At 42.3% G+C, this 17,864-nt stretch overlaps 3 protein-coding genes and 4 non-coding genes across 7 annotated transcripts in view; 1 reads left to right on the top strand and 6 right to left on the bottom strand.

Annotated features, from left to right (window-relative positions):
• map2k1 (mitogen-activated protein kinase kinase 1) overlaps positions 1-1,928 on the top strand; it is a 29,932-nt gene extending 28,004 nt beyond the window's left edge. Inside the window, exon 11 of the mRNA XM_062963440.1 lies at positions 680-1,928. Within this exon, the coding sequence (XP_062819510.1) occupies positions 680-796 (117 nt within the window). The 3' untranslated portion in view covers positions 797-1,928. The remainder of the gene's footprint in view (positions 1-679) is intronic.
• On the bottom strand, positions 1,841-7,288 carry snapc5 (small nuclear RNA activating complex polypeptide 5). Its single transcript, XM_062963442.1, has 3 exons — positions 7,142-7,288; positions 4,809-4,898; positions 1,841-3,898 (listed from the first exon to the last, which is right to left on the bottom strand). The coding sequence occupies exons 1-3, from the start codon at positions 7,229-7,231 to the stop codon at positions 3,794-3,796; spliced, it is 285 nt and encodes a 94-aa protein (XP_062819512.1). The 5' UTR covers positions 7,232-7,288; the 3' UTR covers positions 1,841-3,793.
• Positions 7,289-8,792: 1,504 nt separating this feature from the next.
• Positions 8,793-17,814, bottom strand: rpl4 (ribosomal protein L4). The gene is made up of 10 exons (XM_062963441.1): positions 17,662-17,814; positions 14,959-15,130; positions 13,738-13,844; positions 13,154-13,292; positions 12,786-12,910; positions 12,070-12,199; positions 11,632-11,788; positions 10,045-10,128; positions 9,055-9,175; positions 8,793-8,980 (listed from the first exon to the last, which is right to left on the bottom strand). Exons 1-10 carry the CDS (start codon positions 17,662-17,664, stop codon positions 8,888-8,890), a joined length of 1,131 nt encoding a protein of 376 aa, XP_062819511.1. The 5' UTR covers positions 17,665-17,814; the 3' UTR covers positions 8,793-8,887.
• LOC134294023 (small nucleolar RNA SNORD18) lies at positions 11,942-12,012 on the bottom strand. Its single transcript, XR_010001007.1, has one exon. It is a non-coding gene; the product is annotated as a small nucleolar RNA SNORD18 (small nucleolar RNA).
• LOC134294025 (small nucleolar RNA SNORD16) lies at positions 13,362-13,461 on the bottom strand. Its single transcript, XR_010001009.1, has one exon. It is a non-coding gene; the product is annotated as a small nucleolar RNA SNORD16 (small nucleolar RNA).
• LOC134294024 (small nucleolar RNA SNORD18) lies at positions 13,925-13,996 on the bottom strand. Its single transcript, XR_010001008.1, has one exon. It is a non-coding gene; the product is annotated as a small nucleolar RNA SNORD18 (small nucleolar RNA).
• Positions 15,234-15,334, bottom strand: LOC134294026 (small nucleolar RNA SNORD16). Its single transcript, XR_010001010.1, has one exon. It is a non-coding gene; the product is annotated as a small nucleolar RNA SNORD16 (small nucleolar RNA).
• Positions 17,815-17,864: the final 50 nt, after the last annotated feature.

The raw sequence follows: 17,864 nt of genomic DNA, 5'->3' as shown, positions 1-17,864 counted from the left end.
AGAGTAAAATAAGTGTAATAGTAGCAACAGTAATAGAGAAAAATAATAAATGTACCATATATTCTCGAGTATAAGCTGACCCAAATATAAGCCAACCAGGACCCTCACCCGCGTATAAGCCGAGGGGGGCTTTTTCAGTCTTTAAAAAAGGGCTGAAAAACTAGACTTATACTTGAGTATATACAGTATTTATATTCCGCCCTTCTTTCTCAGGGTGGATTACAATGTACACATACAAGGCAAATATTCAATGCCATAGACCTACGACACACAGAGACAGAGACACAGAGGCTATTTAAAATTCCAGCTTCTGGCTTCATGAAGGTATGCTCAATTCCGGCCACAGGGGGAGCTGCTGCTGCTTCAACATCCACTGTGATGCCGAATCCTTGGTGGAGTACTACCTCATTCCTTTCCACACGCTGCTGGACATTTTTATGATGACGTTAATTAGTTAAAATTAGCCTCCCCACATAAGCGATCTCTAAATTTCCTACTTGACAGATGCAACTGTCTTTCAAGTTGCTTAGGTAAACAACGAGCTGGAGCTGTTTAATGGTCATTCACTCAATCCGACCCGGGCTTTGAACTCCTGACCTCTCGGTCGGTAGTGAACTATAGAATAGAACTGGAAGACTTAGAGAGGCCAACAAATGTCCTTTTCCTTGCTCCCTTCTAGGTCCACACGTTCATCAAGCGCTCTGAGGCGGACGAGGCAGACTTTGCCGGATGGCTCTGCGCCACCATCGGCCTCAGCCAGCCCAGCACCCCCACCCACATCGGCAGCGGTGTCTGACTCTTGAACTGGGGCGAATTGGGGGCCCTCCGTTCCGAGGGGAGCGTGGCGGAGCCCCTCCTTCCTTCCTCCTCCTCCTCTTCCTCCAAGACGGAAACCCACCGGGCGGTCGCCTGGTGAATGGGCACCCGCCACCACGGCCCCCTCCTCCTCCTCCTCCTCCTCCTCCTCCTCCTCTTTGGCCAGCGCAGCCTTGGCACCGACTTCTCAGAGCTTCTCTCCGCTTGGCCGGCAACGACGGGTCTTTCCAACACAAAACAGGGCCCGACTTCGCATGTGCCAAATTACGACTATTATTTCCTCCCTCTCACCCTTCCCTTCCTTCCTTCCATCCGTCCTTCCTTCCTTCTGTTCTTCGTTCCTTCCGTCCGTCCGTCCGTCAGTCCTTCCTTCCGTCCATCCATCCATCCATCCTTCCTTGTTCTTCGTTCCTTCCTTCCTCCATTCCATCCATCCATCCTTCTGTCCTTCCTTCCTCCATTCCATCCTTCCTTCTGTTCTTCCCTCCTTCCTTCCTTCCTTCTTTCTGTTCTTCCCTCCTTCCTTCCTTCCTTTTCCAGGGTCCCAACTGAATATGTTCCTAATCAACAACTTGTTTGCTATCTGACCAAACCAACCTGCGTGAGAGCCTCCTTTCCAAGCGGGAAGTGTGTCCTCCTCCTCCTCCGAAACAGTTGTCGGCTGCGAGCCTTTCTTTTCTTGTCACTTGAATCTCGTCCTTCCTCAGTCCTGCTTCTCCAAGTCTCTCAGGTGAAACCGTCAGCGAAATCCTCTCCCAAGGAAGTCTTAATATACTGCGAAGCCAAGATTCAGGCACTTCTCCTGACCTTTGCAGAAAGACTTCTCAATGGGCATGGGACGGACAAACTCCTCAACCGGGGACGGCGCTTCTATTTATTCCCAGTTGATCTGATGGTTTTGTCTTCTGGTAAGACTCGCACTCTCGGCCAGAAGAAGGAAATGCACTGAAACCCTCCTCCTCCTCCTCCTCCTCCTCCAAAGACCAGCCGACCTTTGGTTACGAAGAAAAACTCTGCATATACATTTGTGTTTGGAAAATCCTTTTTAATCATTTCATTCTCTCAGATGTTCCGCAGTTCCATCCTACACTAATAAATAGATCATGGCATTACTCTGGGAAAGTTATTTTTTTCCAGGCATGAATGATGTTAATTAAAACAATACCCGAGGCCTTTTTAGATGGAAATTGTGCACATTCCCTGCCAGAGAATCCTCCTGTTCCTTGCCAGGATTTTCTCGTGAGGAACAAGGGAGCTGATGTTCATCTCAACCACTGGTTCCCAATGACTCATTGACCCCTGGAAAGGGGGCGTGGCTCAGAGGGGTGGGCGTGGCTCTTTCTCAAGAGGGCGGGGCCACAAATGGGCAGCCAGGACTAGGATGGGCAGAGTTACGAGCTCTGAGGCAGGGCTGAGCTTCTATCCCAGGACACAGGGGGCGGGGCTAGAGGAGGGGCGGGGCCTCTATACCCCGCCCTCGTGTTCTAACAAGTGCTGCAGGGGTGGTATACAGAGGCTCTTGGGAAGAGGCCCCGCCCCTAGCCCCGCCCTTTAGTCCTAAAAGGCCTCTCAGGAGAAATATAGAGGCTCAGCCCTGTCTCAGGCTCTTGGAAGGAGGCCCCGCCCCCTTCCCTAGCTCCGCCCTCTGCGTCCCAACAAAGGCCTCAAGAGAGGTATAGATGCTCAGCCCTGTCTCGGGCTCTTGGGAAGAAGCCACGCCCACTCCTATAGCTCCGCCCCCTGTATGTCCTAACAGACTCCTCGGGCTCAGCCCTGTCTCGGGCTCTTGGGAAGAAGCCACGCCCACTCCTATAGCTCCGCCCCCTGTATGTCCTAACACGCCTCGGGCTCAGCCCTGTATCGGGCTCTTGGGAAGAGGCCCCGCCCCTCCCCTGGCCCCGCCCCCGTGTCCTAATAGGTGCCATCACCACCCCCCTGGATCGCTCCAGCGCCCACTTTGGGAATCACTGATCTAAACCCACAGCTCATTTTTTTTCTCATTCAAACCCCCAATTTGGGAAAATAACTCACTCCCATCGTCCCCTTGTTAACATGACCACCAGATGAGCCTGGGAGCTGTAACTCCCCCTCAAATAATATGGGTTTCTTTCTCACTCCAACATTATTGGATCCCAATCAGGAAAATTCCCAATTTGCCCCGGTCCTGATCTATAATCAAGGAGAGGGAGATGGGGAGGGAAATGGATACAGCCAGAATGGGAAAAAGAAAGGAATTGCAGGAATATATCTGAGCCTAGCAAAGAAGCCATTCCTGCAAATGTGTCAAACCACAGCCATTCGGACGTGGTTGGGCTGCAAACTCTCAGCTTTCCTTGCCAATTGCTAGGAAGGGCAACCATGTTTGGAGAACTGCTTTGCTCTGGGATTAGAGAGACTGCAAGTGGCCACTGCAACCCGACTTCCGTTCTGACCCTTGTTGTGTCACTTTTTTGGGGCAGGAACCCTTTTCCCCGGGACCAAACCCTAAGGGAAGAATAGTTGGACCGAGCATCACCTGACAACTGCTGGAAAGACCAACACTAAAAAAAAGAAATCCAGGTTTCGCCTTTGTGTTTCAAGGTTCCACACAAGGGGAGAGGCAGACGAGGCTTAGACTCCGAGAACGGCCCAAGGGCCACATGCAAAGGGCCCAGACCTCTTTCGGGGGATCTACTTGGCCTGGAGGCGTTTCGACGTGGGCTTTGAGACCCTGGCTATTTTATTTTATTTTTTAGCAGCAGCGGATGCTTCGAGGCTCAGTTATTGCTGTGAGAGCGGTGCGTGTGGCGCCTCCCAAATGCTACTCGGCTCAAAGTGAGTGTTGCTCGTGTTCTGAGAAAGGACATTGTGCTACATCGGCCCGCCACCCCGGACCTCACGGTTTTGTGGCGCCGCTTCCTCTTTGCCGCCAAGGTCGGGGGGCACAGATTTCCCTTGAACCGTGGGCTTCCTGAGAAAAGAGTCCGTGTGCCCCGCTTTAGGAATCCTCCTCCTCCTCTTCTTCCTCCTCCTCCTCCTCCTCTTCACTGACACACATTTGGAGCTGGAGTTGAGTCTGGTTGATCGCTTCTTCGTTGTCCATCTGTCAAGGAGGCACAAAGCATCTGGTTAATGCAGCCCCGCAAACACAAGTGCTCCATGTAAATAACACACTTGGGAAGTGTTTGACTTGTGATTTTGTGATACGAAATCCAGCATATCTATCTTGTTTGCTGTGTCATAATAATAATAATAATAATAATAATAATAATAATAATAATAATAATAGGTGCCGTGCCAAAAGATCTCAGCCGGCATTTGGAAACAGTAGACATTGACAAAATTACGATCTGCCAACTGCAAAAGGCCACCCGACTGGGATCTGCAGCATCATCTGAAAATACAACACACAGTCCTAGACACTTGGGAAGTGTTCGACTTGTGATTTTGTGATACGAAATCTAGCATATCTATCTTGTTTGCTGTGTCATACAACAACAACAACAACAACAATAATACATCACACAGTCCTAGACACTTGGGAAGTGTTCGACTTGTGATTTTGTGATATGAAATCCAGCATATCTATCTTGTTTGCTGTGTGATACAAGAATAATAATAATAATAATAATAATAATAATAATAATAATAATAATAATAATAATACATCACACAGTCCTAGACACTTGGAAGTGTTACCTAACTGTAATGATATAGTACAATATAGTAATTTAATGCTTATATTGTGCTATGCTAATAATATATTGTATGTACATTTGATTTGTAAGCCGCTCTGAGTCCCCTTCGGGGTGAGAAGAGCGGGATATAAATGTAGTAAATAAATGAATAAATACTCAATGCGACATCCTTTCAGATCTTTAAACACGGCTCTCAAGGAACCTTTTCTTCCTTGAGCGAAAGCTTCTCCAAGCTCTTCTCCCTGTCCATCATTCAAGGTTGGCTCTGAAAGGTCAAAACAGGGGTCACCTGCCCGGTGCAAGGCCATTGCTTACGTTTTGTTGCTCCCCCGTCTCGGCCGCGGACAGGACCGGCACCGTCCCTTCGCTTTCCTTGATCATGGACTGCAGCGCCAGCTCTTCCACCTGGAAAGGAATCACGACCATGATTAGTCCCGAATCCCCACCTTCTTGGACAATGACATCGTCTCTTAATTCAGTTCCAAACAGGAAACGACTACACTATGTAACAAAATTTGAAACATGTTCTGTTCCTGGGTTTGGCAGTTTAATAAGTGTTTTTCAAGTTTTTATGATAGAACCAATTAGGAAATGCTAATAATATATTGCTATGCTAATAATATATTGTATGTACATTTGATTTGTAAGCTTCTCTGAATCCCCTTCGGGATGTAATCTATATATATAAAAGAGTGATGGCATCAGGGCAGCGGACAAAACAACAAAACTACAGGCCCCCCAACCTCGAAATTTGACAACACAACCCATCATCCACGCCTCTAGGTTGATACAACAAAAAGAAAAGAAAAATAAAGTCCTAATGAGAGAGAGAGGAATAATTGCTTTTATCCAATTGTTGCCAGTTAGAAGGCTATGCTCCTCCAACTTGGTCTCCTAGCAACCCAATAAAAAAACACTAAAAAACACTAAAAATAATTAAAAACACTAAAAAAATTAATACAATAAAATACTATAATAACAGAAAATAACAGAAAAGTAATAAAATATAATAAATAAAAAGATAACTTACAATAAAATTAATTTAAAAATACAAATAACGTCAAATAAAAATTACACAACGATTTTTAACCAATACCACCACCACTTTGCCACAGCAACGCGTGGCCGGGCACAGCTAGTGAATAAATAAAATAAATAAAATCTAATCATTGCCTTCAGCCTATGATGATGATGATGCCACAATCTCTCAGCCTCAATTCTGGTTACTTTAATTATTCAATAACTCAATCCAATCATTGCCTTCAGCCTATGAGGATGATGCTGCCACACTCTCTCAGCCTCAATTCTGGTTGTTTTAATTATTCAATAACTCAATCCAATCATTGCCTTCAGCCTATGAGGATGATGCCACACTCTCTCAGCCTCAATTCTGGTTGTTTTAATTATTCAATAACTCAGTCTAATCATTGCCTTCAGCCAATGATGATGATGTTGATGCCGCACTCTCTCAGCCTCAATCTAATCATAACCTTCAATCTATAATTATTATTATTATTATTATTATTATTATTATTATTATTATTATTAGGCAATCAAGTCACACTTTCTCAGCCTCAATTCTGGTTGTTTTAATTATTCAATAACTCAATCTAATCATGGCCTTCAACCTATGAAGATGATGATGATGCCACACTCTCTCAGCCTCAATTCTGGTTGTTTTAATTATTCAATAACTCAATCTAATCATTGCCTTCAGCCTGTGATGATGATGATGCCACACTCTCTCAGCCTCAATTCTGGCTGTTTTAATTATTCAATAACTCAATCTAATCATTGCCTTCAATCTATTATTATTATTATTATTATTATTATTATTATTATTATGATTATTATGCAATCAAGTCACTCTCTCTCAGCCTCAATTGTGGTTGTTGTTATAATTATTCAATCCATTATTAAACAATCTAATCATAACTTCAATCAATTAAGATAATTAGTATTTTGATGCAATCAAGTCACACCCTCTCAGCCTCAATTCTGGTTGTTTTAATTATTCAATAACTCAATCTAATCATTGCCTTCAATCTATTATTATTATTATTATTATGCAATCAAGTCACTCTCTCTCAGCCTCAATTATGGTTGTTGTTATAATTATTCAATCCATTATTAAATAATTCAATCTAATCATAACTTCAATCAATTACGATAATTAGTATTTTGATGCAATCAAGTCACACCCTCTCAGCCTCAATTCTGGTTGTTTTAATTATTCAATAACTCAATCTAATCATTGCCTTCAATCTATTATTATTATTATTATTATTATTATGCAATCAAGTCACACTCTCTCAGCCTCAACTGTGGTTGTTGTTATAATTATTCAATCCTTTATTATATAATTCAATCTAATCATAACTTCGATCAATTATGATCATTAGTATTTTGATGCAATCAAGTCACACCCTCTCCGCCTCAATTCTGGTTGTTTTAATTATTCAATAACTCAATGATGAAATCAAGCCACACTCTCTCAGCCTCCCAGGCCTAGTGGTGTCTGTTCTGAGGAGGAGGCCCAATCCCCACTGGGGAGGGTGACACTCTCTCGGCCTCCTCAGGGCAGCCATGGCAACCCGCCCCTCCCTCATTAGGCCCTCATTAGCATATGCAGATGAGCTGGGCCTTACCTGGAGGCGGTGGAGCTGGTCGTGGAGCGCGGCCTTGACCCGCAGCAGCGTCTCCTCCTCCTTGCGCAGCTCCTGCAGCCGGCTCAGCATCCTGCTCCTTCTTTCCGGCCAGCGCCGATGACGACGACACTACGGCTGCCGCTTTCCATGTGACGACATCGCCTTGCGACGGCGCGACGATGGAAGCGGCGCCATCTTCCTCAAGGGCGGAAGCGAGTGGGAAACGCTTTCCTATTGGACGCGGCCTGGCGTGGGAGGAGCTACCATTCCTGAAACGGGGGAAAGAGTAGAAACAGCTGATTGGTGAATGGACCGTTCCATTTCAAATGCGGGGGGGGGGGGGGGGGGCGCAGGAGGGAATTTCTTAAACCCATATTTTGGGGATGAAAAGACAGGACATTATAAACTGGGCGTTTTTCTGCCTGATTTTATTTATTTATTTATTTGCTACATTTATATCCCACCCTTCTCACCCCGAAGGGGACTCAGAGCGGCTTACAAATTAAATTTACATATATTATATTATTAGCATAGTACAATACTGGTAATAAATTACTATATTGTACTGTATCAATATAGTTACGGTGTCAGAATCGAATTGAGAACAGCTAGAACAGGCATGGGCAAACTCTGGGCCTGAATATATTGCACAAGATTATCTAGCCTAAAATTATACACTTTAATTTATTGGGTTTATGGTTCCCATTGATCAGGTTGTGTGTTATTTATTGCTATATAATTTTATTGTTTTACTGTGCTTAATAATGTTATGTTGCTATGTAATGTATGTGTTGTTTTTATGATTGGAAACCGCCCTGAGTCCCATCCAGGAGATAGCGTGGTATATAACTAAAGTTTTATTATTATATTATTATTACCTGGAGGACCGAAGTTTGCCCATGCCCGAGTTATACGGTATATCTCGCGTAAGAGGCCAGTAACAAGGTGTCCAGCAACTCTGTGAGTGGGGTTACACTGGATCTGTTTTAATTGGTGAGTACTGTTGATGTTGACAAGCTGCTGGGGCAAGTAAGGAAGTCAAACTGCTTTCTTGATCCCTGTCCGTCTTGGCTGGTCGCCCAGGGAGATGCAATTCAATCTTAAATAAAACCAAGTATTAATGCATCTTTCAGGAAAGGAAAGGAGTCCCTGATGGTGCAGTGGGTTAAACCGCTGAGCTGCTGAACTTGCTGACCGAAAGGTCGGCGGTTCGAATCCAGGGAGAGGAATGAGCTCCCGCTGTTAGCCCCAGCTTCTGCCAATCTAGCAGTCCGAAAACATGCAAATGTGAGTAGATCAACGGGAAGGTAACAGTGCTCTATGCAGTCATATAATATATAAATTAATATAAATGAATTACAACCCTATAATACAAAGCAGCATGTAAGGGCTTGATATTTCTTTAAGCGAGGATTTATATACCCAGTGTTTCCAACTGAGCCTTAAAAAACAAATGAAAAGACAAAAAATACACCTTGTTTTTTATTTAGCATAAAACCCCAATTTAATAACACATAAAACCCCAATTTAATAACCTTTTTGGTCTTTAGCACAAAGCCTGATCTCAAACTCTTCCCAGGAGTTTATCTGCTGGATTTCTGAATGCCCTTTGGTACTTATATATTAATGAACAAAGGGAGAAAGAGACGGCTCTGGGTAAATTGTTTTTTATTCACTGTCATACACAGTACAGCCCTTTTCAGCACTGAAGCAGGCCAAGCGCCAACTCTTATTTTATTGTCGGGTTTAGGCCGCACTTTCTTTTTTTGCAGCGGCGGCGGCGGCAGCAGCCTGAGCCTTTTCCTTCCCCTTCGCTGCTTTCTCTTCTTTGAGTTTGTGCTGCAAGGAAATAAGACATGTTAGTTATATATAATAGTTATGCAAAATTATAAATCGGTTTAGACCCCACTCACATTTTTAGCGTGGCGCAGAATGGTGTTGCGCCGCGTGGTCTTGGCATATGGGTTCAGCTTAATCATAATTCTCAGATTCTTCAGTGGGTTTTTCTTAAGAACTCTGCGGTGAATCTTTTTCCTAAAGGGAGATCGGAATGAATAGGACTGATTTATAGGAAGGGAGAACAAAGCAGACATGAAGACAATACCCCTGGAAATAAGAACGGTCCTAGGAAGGCTTGCATTGTAATAATAATAAAATAATTATTCATATCTTACCCCATCTCTTAACAAGGGACTCAAGAGTGGCTTACAGTCATAAAAACATAGTAGATAACATAAAACAAATTAAATAACATATCAAATTTAAAACAATCACAACATTAACATAATAAAACCGACACACTGATAGGCAATTATATTAAAAAATTTGAACATGTATATATACATATATTGATAATATTATAATGAATACAATATTATACTAATAATACAATATAATAACATTAATTATATATTATATATTAAATGTAATATTACTAATATTACCATATAATGATAAAGTACAATATAGTAATTTCATGCTTATATTGTGCTATGCTAATAATATATTGTATGTTCATTTGATTTGTAAGCCACTGTTGAGTCCCCTTTGGGGTGAGAAGAGCGGGATATATATGTAGTAAATAAATAAATAAACCAACATTTAGGCTTCGAACCACTGCACTAATAAAGATAAGCCATAGAATCCGTTTGGTGGTTATTAATTTTTACACTACATCATTGCCAACACATCATGAAAACTAGGGAACAAACTGATGGAGGCTATATTTATTAATGGATACAAGTGTGACATCTTTTATTAGTTTCAACTTGAATACCACAACAAATGTAATTCCGTAAACTTACCTTCCAAATCATTTATGGAAGCAGTGTTTTAACATTTAAAAGTGCTATTCCTTTTGTTTTGAAAGAAACTACCCTAAAACACTTTCAAGACGGACTTACTTTGGTGCACGCAGGGCCTTCTGGATCTCCTGACTCTTCAGGATCCTTCCAAGATCAGTGTTGGTCATCTTGTGCATCGGCAAGCTGCGTTTAAACAGACCACGTGTGTTATTTTTCATCATGGGACTCCAATAAACAAGTCGTTTCTGCCTTACACTTAGTATTAATATAGACGTTTTGAGCTATAGTTGGAATGAGTTCCAAAGGAAGTACGGGATAAGAAGAATCGGAGTTGGAAGAGGGAGATGGTGGTGGGGTACAAAAATAAAATTATTATTATATTAAGAGAATCATAAGGTTGGAAGAGTCCAACCCCCTTCTGCCCTCATGCAGGAAAAGCACACTCAAAGCCCTCCCAGCAGATAACCATCCAGCCTCTGTTTAAAAACTTCCAAAGGAGGAGTCTTCAAGGCAGTGAATGTAAATAAGCAGCACATGGAAGACAGCAGGCAGCCTCCAAACCCCATCTATTTTAGCTATTTTTCCAATTGTTGTGGATGCAAGGGCCTCCTGGTTGAGAGGATGCTCCTTCCATCCTTAACATTGATATCTTGCCGTTCCCCTATGTATTTGTATCTATCACATGCATCCAACTGTGTTGGTGAGTGCCTTTTCCTCGCCTAGGAGAAAAAAGCTCAAACTTGAAACACTGTTGGGACCAGAAAAATGTGTTAAGTAAATTTCACAAAGTTATAATGGGTAAAAGAGAAAAAAGATGGAGCTACAAGGAGCATGAAAGGAGTGAAGGAATGTGGATAAGATAGGATTGTTGCTCTAGTGTCACTAAGGGGAAGAATGGATATCTGCTTGAAAGGTAGAAAGAGATCAGGTTGACCTGAAGAGATGGGAGGGGAAAGGAAGAGTGAGTGAAAATTGTTTTCAGAATGAGAGGAAGTTGTTTGGGAACACAAGGTAATGCTTACAGAAAAAGAGAAAACAGAAAGGATGTTTGTTTATAGAACACAGAATGGAGACACAGAGGCATTGAAGTAAGAGAAGGAAAATTACAAATAGATGGGGGGAAAGAATGTTTGATTTCCTGGCTTGTACGCACATGCACATTTAATAATAATAATAAGTTTATTTATACCCCGCCTCAATCTCCCCCGAAGGGGACTTGGGGTGGTCACAGATAGTATCAGATACAAATAGTAACAATAATACATCAGTAAACAAAACATACAGCAATTATAAAATTTAAACATTAACCTATGAAAATAAAAACACACTTAATATAACACGGAATTAAAAACAGCGAAGTTGAGTAATAAACTAGCAAAGTGCACTTTGTTATAAGTTATAAACTCTAGATAACAGATAAAAGTGCTACAAATTCATTGGAGGTCAATTTGGGATGGGATTGACATTTGTGTTAATTTGAGACTATAAAACCAACAATTAAGGGACAGCCAAACGTGGCACTTTTCTTGATGCCTGTCTTAGGCTTGTCTTGACTGGGAGACCACCCCTTTGTATTTCTCTGAAGAATTAAACTACTAAATTTGTATCTCCTCAGTTCTAGTCTTAATTGGGAAGTGAAAAAGGACTAGACATTTCTAACTCCTACTGATTGGGCAACAAGCTTACTTGTAGTTGCTCTTCAGGGTGGCCGGCTTGCGCCAAGTGCCATACAATTCATCCAATTTGCGGAAAGCGCTTTCAGTCCAAATGCAGAAGCGCCCAACATGGCCGCCGGGAGCCAGTCTCAAGATGTTCAGCTTGTTGACATTGAGAACAGTAATTCCTGTTAGAGAAAACCAGTGTTTTATATCCTCCAAGTTAGGGAATAGCCACAATTGCTAAGTATGACATGTGTTGGGTGCTAATATGCTAGACACATGTCAAATGTCTTCCTCTGAAGTGGGGATGGGAGTCATATATCCCACTATCTCTTTACGGAGTCAGAACTTCCACCAAATCATGTGTTTCAGAAACACGGACCAATGAAGTGGAATATCATCATTTTCAAACCTTCTGCCCACAAACTTTCAAGACCGTACGCCTTGTTATGTAAGCGACAGCTACCTGGGATGTTCCTGAAAGCTTTTATGATCCCGTTGTCCTCATTGAAGATAATGCAGGGTCCCTTGCGCTGGATGCGACGGCGGTTCCGCATCTTCCCTTTGCCTGCGCGCATACGCTGGGAGGCATAGACCTGGTTTACAAAACAACAAAGCTGTTGAAACCCAAACACACCACACACTTTCGGGCTGAACGCATGGATCTGTCCAACTCAGAACTTCACCATCGCCACTGTTCATCTGAAACACGGACCAGTGAAAAATTCATCACTTTGCAGAGACAACACACTCATATGCTTGCATACCTAAAGAGGAATATTTTTGGATGAGTTAACTGCCATACAGACATCTGTAAGTGAAACTAGATAGTAGGCTTTGGGTAAAAAAAAACAACCAACATTCTAATAATGGGTGAAGTATGTATTTTCAGACTGCAGTAACACAATTCTGTATCTGTGTTTGATGCAGGTTTTTTTTTTATATTTTTGTGTTTTTATCTATGTCATTTATTGTGTATATTTTGTATTCATATGTTTTTGAATTTGTTGTACCCCACATTGAGCTGTCAGGAAAAGCAGGTAATAAATAAAATCTATTATTATTGCTATCATTATTATATAAGTCCAGGGACAACCAAAGTAACACAAGAGCACTATTACATTACAATACAAATATTTCAATCGATAACCATTCTTGTTTCAAAAGTAATGTCCTGTTCACCTTTTTGATATCGTTCCAGGCTTTCAGCTTCTTGAGGAGCAGAACAGCTTCCTTTGTCTTTTTGTAGCCCTCAACTTTGTCTTCAACTACCAGAGGAAGTTCTGGGATCTCCTCAATGCGATGGCCTGGCAGAGAGGACGTTTGCGGGTTAAGTGTTATACTGATTACGAGGACAAGATTGTGCTCATGAATGAGCCTAGACTGAGAAGAAATTGTTTCATGTTGCTCTTATCAATGTAATATTTATCTGATTTTTTAAAGCAATGTGTTAATAAAATACCTGCTCCCTCCAGGATTCCAGGCTATACTTCTACCCCCCCCCCCCAAGCAGTTGTTGCATGGACTAAATATGCCCCCAAAATACTTGCCTTTAGACATCACTAGCGCCGGAAGGGCCGAAGCCGCCAGAGCAGAGCAGATGGCATAGCGCTTCTGGGTGATGTTCACCCGACGGTGCCAGCGTCGCCAAGTCTTGGTCGGGGCAAACATGCGGCCTCCACGACACATCTAGTTACTCTGCATAAAGGATGTAACTATAATATTCATTGCAGAAGTCCCCTCCCCTCCTTTCAGCCTTGCTCAGAATTAGCTGGTCACCAACCACCTGCACCAGCCTTGTGACAGCAGGCAACTGTCGCTGAGTGCAGAGTCAGACGCAAATTACGACATCATGGCAAGCCTGGGTCTGCTTTTTCAGAGTGCTTCCAAACTGCCTCAGACTTCAAACGGCATAGTATTATTGGCTATTAAAGCTCGTTTCTCTATCTAAAACAAAGGCAGCTATGCCACCGATACTTCCTAGTACAGGAAGAAAAGTGGGATATAAATCATAACAGTAATAGTCAAGTCAGTGCTTGCCTTAAGTGATAACGTTAGGATTGATATACTATTTCAAAAGAGGAGTTTCTCTCCTAAAGAGATCCTCAGAAACAGTAGCCATAATCAAGGATACATTGCCAAAGGCACCCTGGCCAGACCGATGGGTTCCACCTCCGCGAACCCTCGGGATACGAGCCACAGCCCTGCCGGTGCCCCAGGATTCAGCACTGGTCTGGTGCCCTGGAGAGGAAAGCAGCACAAATATACATTATCTACTAATTACACGTTTCCAGGCCATTCTTCCTGAATCTGACAAAGCCAACATCAGAACTTCCACTGAGATCACAGAAGTCAGAAACACGGACCAATGAAGTGGAATCTCATCACGGTTATGTGGCACAGGAAGAAAGCTCACTCTTACAATACACAATCTCCAATATGTGACAAACACAAAGCAGCCTAGAAGCATCTTTAGATGAGCAACACATAGAGCTGAAGGAATAATTTAACCTATACTGTATATTTCACATTCCACTGAACTCATGGCACAAATCATACAACTAAGATTTCTCAACATCTATAAAATGATAGGTACAGGCAGTCCCCATGTTATGAACAAGCTTGGTTCTGTTGGTTTGTTCTTAAGCTGAATTTGTATACAAGTCAGAACAGGTACTTTAAAAAGTGTAACTCCAGTACACCCACATATATATAAGCTGTGGATAATACCCCTACTTTCTGCCCCTGTAAGAATTGGATTTTGGAAAATCTGGCTTTTTGTGGAAACAAGGATTGGTGATAAAGCTTAAGCTGAGACGCCTTTTCACCATGATAATGACTCTTCCAGGAGTGAATTTCCCTTCCAAGGGGCAGATTTCCCTCATTTCCTTATGTCTCAGCCAAGTTTGCAATTATACATTGTTTGCAATTATACAGATGTTTGTAACTCAGGGACTGGCTGTATGTTATTATATATTATTTACTATATACTATATATTATAATATATATATATATATACACACACACACACACACACACAATAAAAATGAAAATTTGTATGTATATTTCTATGATACTTGATCAACTTGAAATACTGGTGAGGTTGGGGGAGGGGTGATACAGAGAAAAGACATTGATCCAGGATGATGGGAGTTGTAGTTCACTCACATCCTTATGCATTTTTTAATGGGAGCCTTCATAAAATACAAAAATAATAACTACTTCTAATATTCATCATTACAAAAGACTTAACCCTGGCATTGCCTGGTACCTAAGCTAGTCTATTACTTAAAACCCAATGGGACACACCACTAAGAAACTCTGAAATCTCCACAGCACTGTTTGGAAACGTACCTGCTAGTTCACTGACAGCATAGGGCTGCCTGCTGTTCTTCCGCAAATTGGTGTGAACAAAGTTTACAATATCTGGGCGAATGGGGGCTTTGAACACAGCCGGCATGGTGACATTTTTACCGGACACTTCCCCCTTTTCGGAGTACACCGATATCAAAGGACGAGTACAAGCCTAGATTTGGGGGGGGGGGGGGGGGGGGGGGAGAGAGAAAAGAGAAGACTTATAATACACACATTCCACTCAATGTCACACTGCTCAACACAAGCACAAATATTGCTCAGTTTTAGAGAATCTTCAGCTCATCGGTGACAGCATGTGGACAGCAGGCAACTGTCCCTGAACACCGGATACGACGCAAATTACAACATCATAGCAATATGTGCAGCGATATATAAAGCAGTGCACATTCAGTCCTAATATAAATGTAACATCAGGACTGCATATGCCCACTCTTTACCTACCGTAAGTGTAACTACCAATGAATAACATATAATTATCTAATATACATCTAAATTTTCTAAACTGAAACCAAAAAACTATTTACTGCCTATTGCAATGGGCAGCAGTTAAAAGTGTACTCTTTGTAGTTTGGCCATTACAGTGGCTGCCTGTTTAGAATTCCTTCTTTAAAAACCAAGGTATTTGGAACCACAAAGCTTACAACAGCGAAAAAGAAAGCCTTGGGCTGCACCTATGTTGTAGAATAGCCTTGGTTCAAAGCTATGGAATCATGGGGCTCTAGTCTTACAAAGTCTTGAGCCTGCTCTGCGAAAGATTGCTGATGCCTCAACAAACTACAAATTATTATTATTTAATACATTTATATCCCGCCCTTCTCACCCCAAAGGGGACTCAGAGCGGCTTACAAATTAAATTTACATACAATATTATATCATTAGCATACCACAATACTGGCAATAAATTACCATATTGTACTATATCTATATAATGTAATATTATTAATAATATTACATGTAATATTTAATATATAATATACATCCCAGCACTGCATAGCACTGAGCCATGACCATTACTTTAGAGATGACATCCCTCAAAGAGGAGCTTCAGGTGCAGTTTCCCTTTTGGCTCAGCACTAAGATGCTTTGAATCTCATCTGCACCCCAATTTTGGCAAAGCAATTTAGCCCCCAAAGGTGAGCAACAGATTCCAGCAAATAAGCTATTTAAATTTAAAAATTGGGCCATCAAATTTTAAACAGGCACAGGATCAAAGCTCTTGGGAATTAACCGAAGACACACTTCTGAGGGGGTTGCAGGATATGAAGCTTCAGAAGAGCATTTTCCCATTCTATTATATAGGCTGTCTTTAGGATTCCTTTACGATTAAAGGTGTTGACTACAAGGAGAGCTATGCTGGATTCACAGGCTGATTCTGACTAATGTTCTCAGTGGCCAGTCACATCCCTATGTAAAATATATTTGCAACCAGAGCACAGCTGCAATACCATTCTTATTTTTATTTATGTATTTATTTTTATTAGGAGCCTCCGATGGCCAAGGGGATAAAAGCCTCGTGACTTGAAGGTAGGGTTGCTGACCTAAAAGCTGCCAGGTTCGAATCCCACCCGGGGAGAGTGTGGATGAGCTCCCTCTATCAGCTCCAGATCCATGCGGGGACAGGAGAGAAGCCTCTCACAAGGATTCATTTATTTATTTATTTACAACATTTATACCCCGCCCTTCTCACCCGAGGGGACTCAGGGCGGCTTACAAAAATTGGCAAAATTTAATGCCCAAATTGCAATCATAAAAACAAAACAACATAAACAGATCTGTTAATAACATTGTCAAAACACATTATAAAAACCTTAAAAACATATATATAATTCCAAGGATGGTAAAACATCAAAACATCTGGGCGTCCCCTGGGCAATGGCCTTGCAGACGGCCAATTCTCTCACACCAGAAGCAACTCCGGTTGCTCCTGGCACGAAATTTATTTTTATTTTTCAGCCTAACAAATGGCATTTCACAAAGAATCCTAGATTTGGAAGAGATCCCAAGGGCCATCCAGCCCAACCCCCTTCTATCAGACAGGAAAAGCACAACCCAAGCTTTCCCAACAGATGGCCATCCAACCTCATAGACAGGAACAGGTCCATGGAGGAACAGGGCTATGGAATCAAATACAATAGAGTCTCGCTTATCCAAGCCTCGCTTATCCAAGCCTCTGGATAATCCAAGCCATTTTTGTAGTCAATGTTTTCAATATGTCGTGATATTTTGGTGCTAAATTCGTAAATACAGTAATTACAATATAACATTATTGCATATTGAACTACTTTTTCTGTCAGATTTGCTGTATAACATGAAGTTTTGGTGCTTAATTTGTAAAATCATAACCTAATTTGATGTTTAATAGGCTTTTCCTTAATCCCTCCTTATTGTCCAACATATTCGCTTATCCGACGTTTTGCCGGCCCGTTTATGTTGGATAAGTGAGACTCTACTGTATTATTATTATTATTATTTGCCTGAGCTCATGTATCCTCGTGAGTGAGGCCTGTTCTCTGCCTCAAGGCCTCCACGCGGCGATCCAAAATGGCGCCGGGCCGGCCTTCGTGGGATGGAGGCCTTTCTCCTCCGCTCCTGCTCCTCCTCCCTTCCTTCTTTCCTTCTCTGCCTCTCTTCTCCTTCCTTCCCAACAATCCCTTTATTCCCCCAAAGGCTTCTTTCTCTCACCATAACGGCGGCGCTCCCGAATCGCGGAGGAGCTCACACGCCGCCGCCTCACTCCGTCGCGGGCCCAGCCGGAAAAGGAAGTTCCCTTCACCTCGGCTCTCCTTTTGCGGGACTCTTCCGCCTCGTGGCCCCGCCCCTTTTCACTATCAAGCCCAGATAGCTTTACCTTTAGGGGGAAAAAATACCGCATTTTCTAAAGCGAT

This window comes from Anolis carolinensis, unplaced genomic scaffold (assembly GCF_035594765.1).
Source record: "Anolis carolinensis isolate JA03-04 unplaced genomic scaffold, rAnoCar3.1.pri scaffold_11, whole genome shotgun sequence".
Classification (NCBI taxonomy): Eukaryota; Metazoa; Chordata; class Lepidosauria; order Squamata; family Dactyloidae; genus Anolis; species Anolis carolinensis.
Note: the sequence above shows the minus strand (reverse complement) of the source record. Positions and strands in the feature narration are given on the sequence as shown.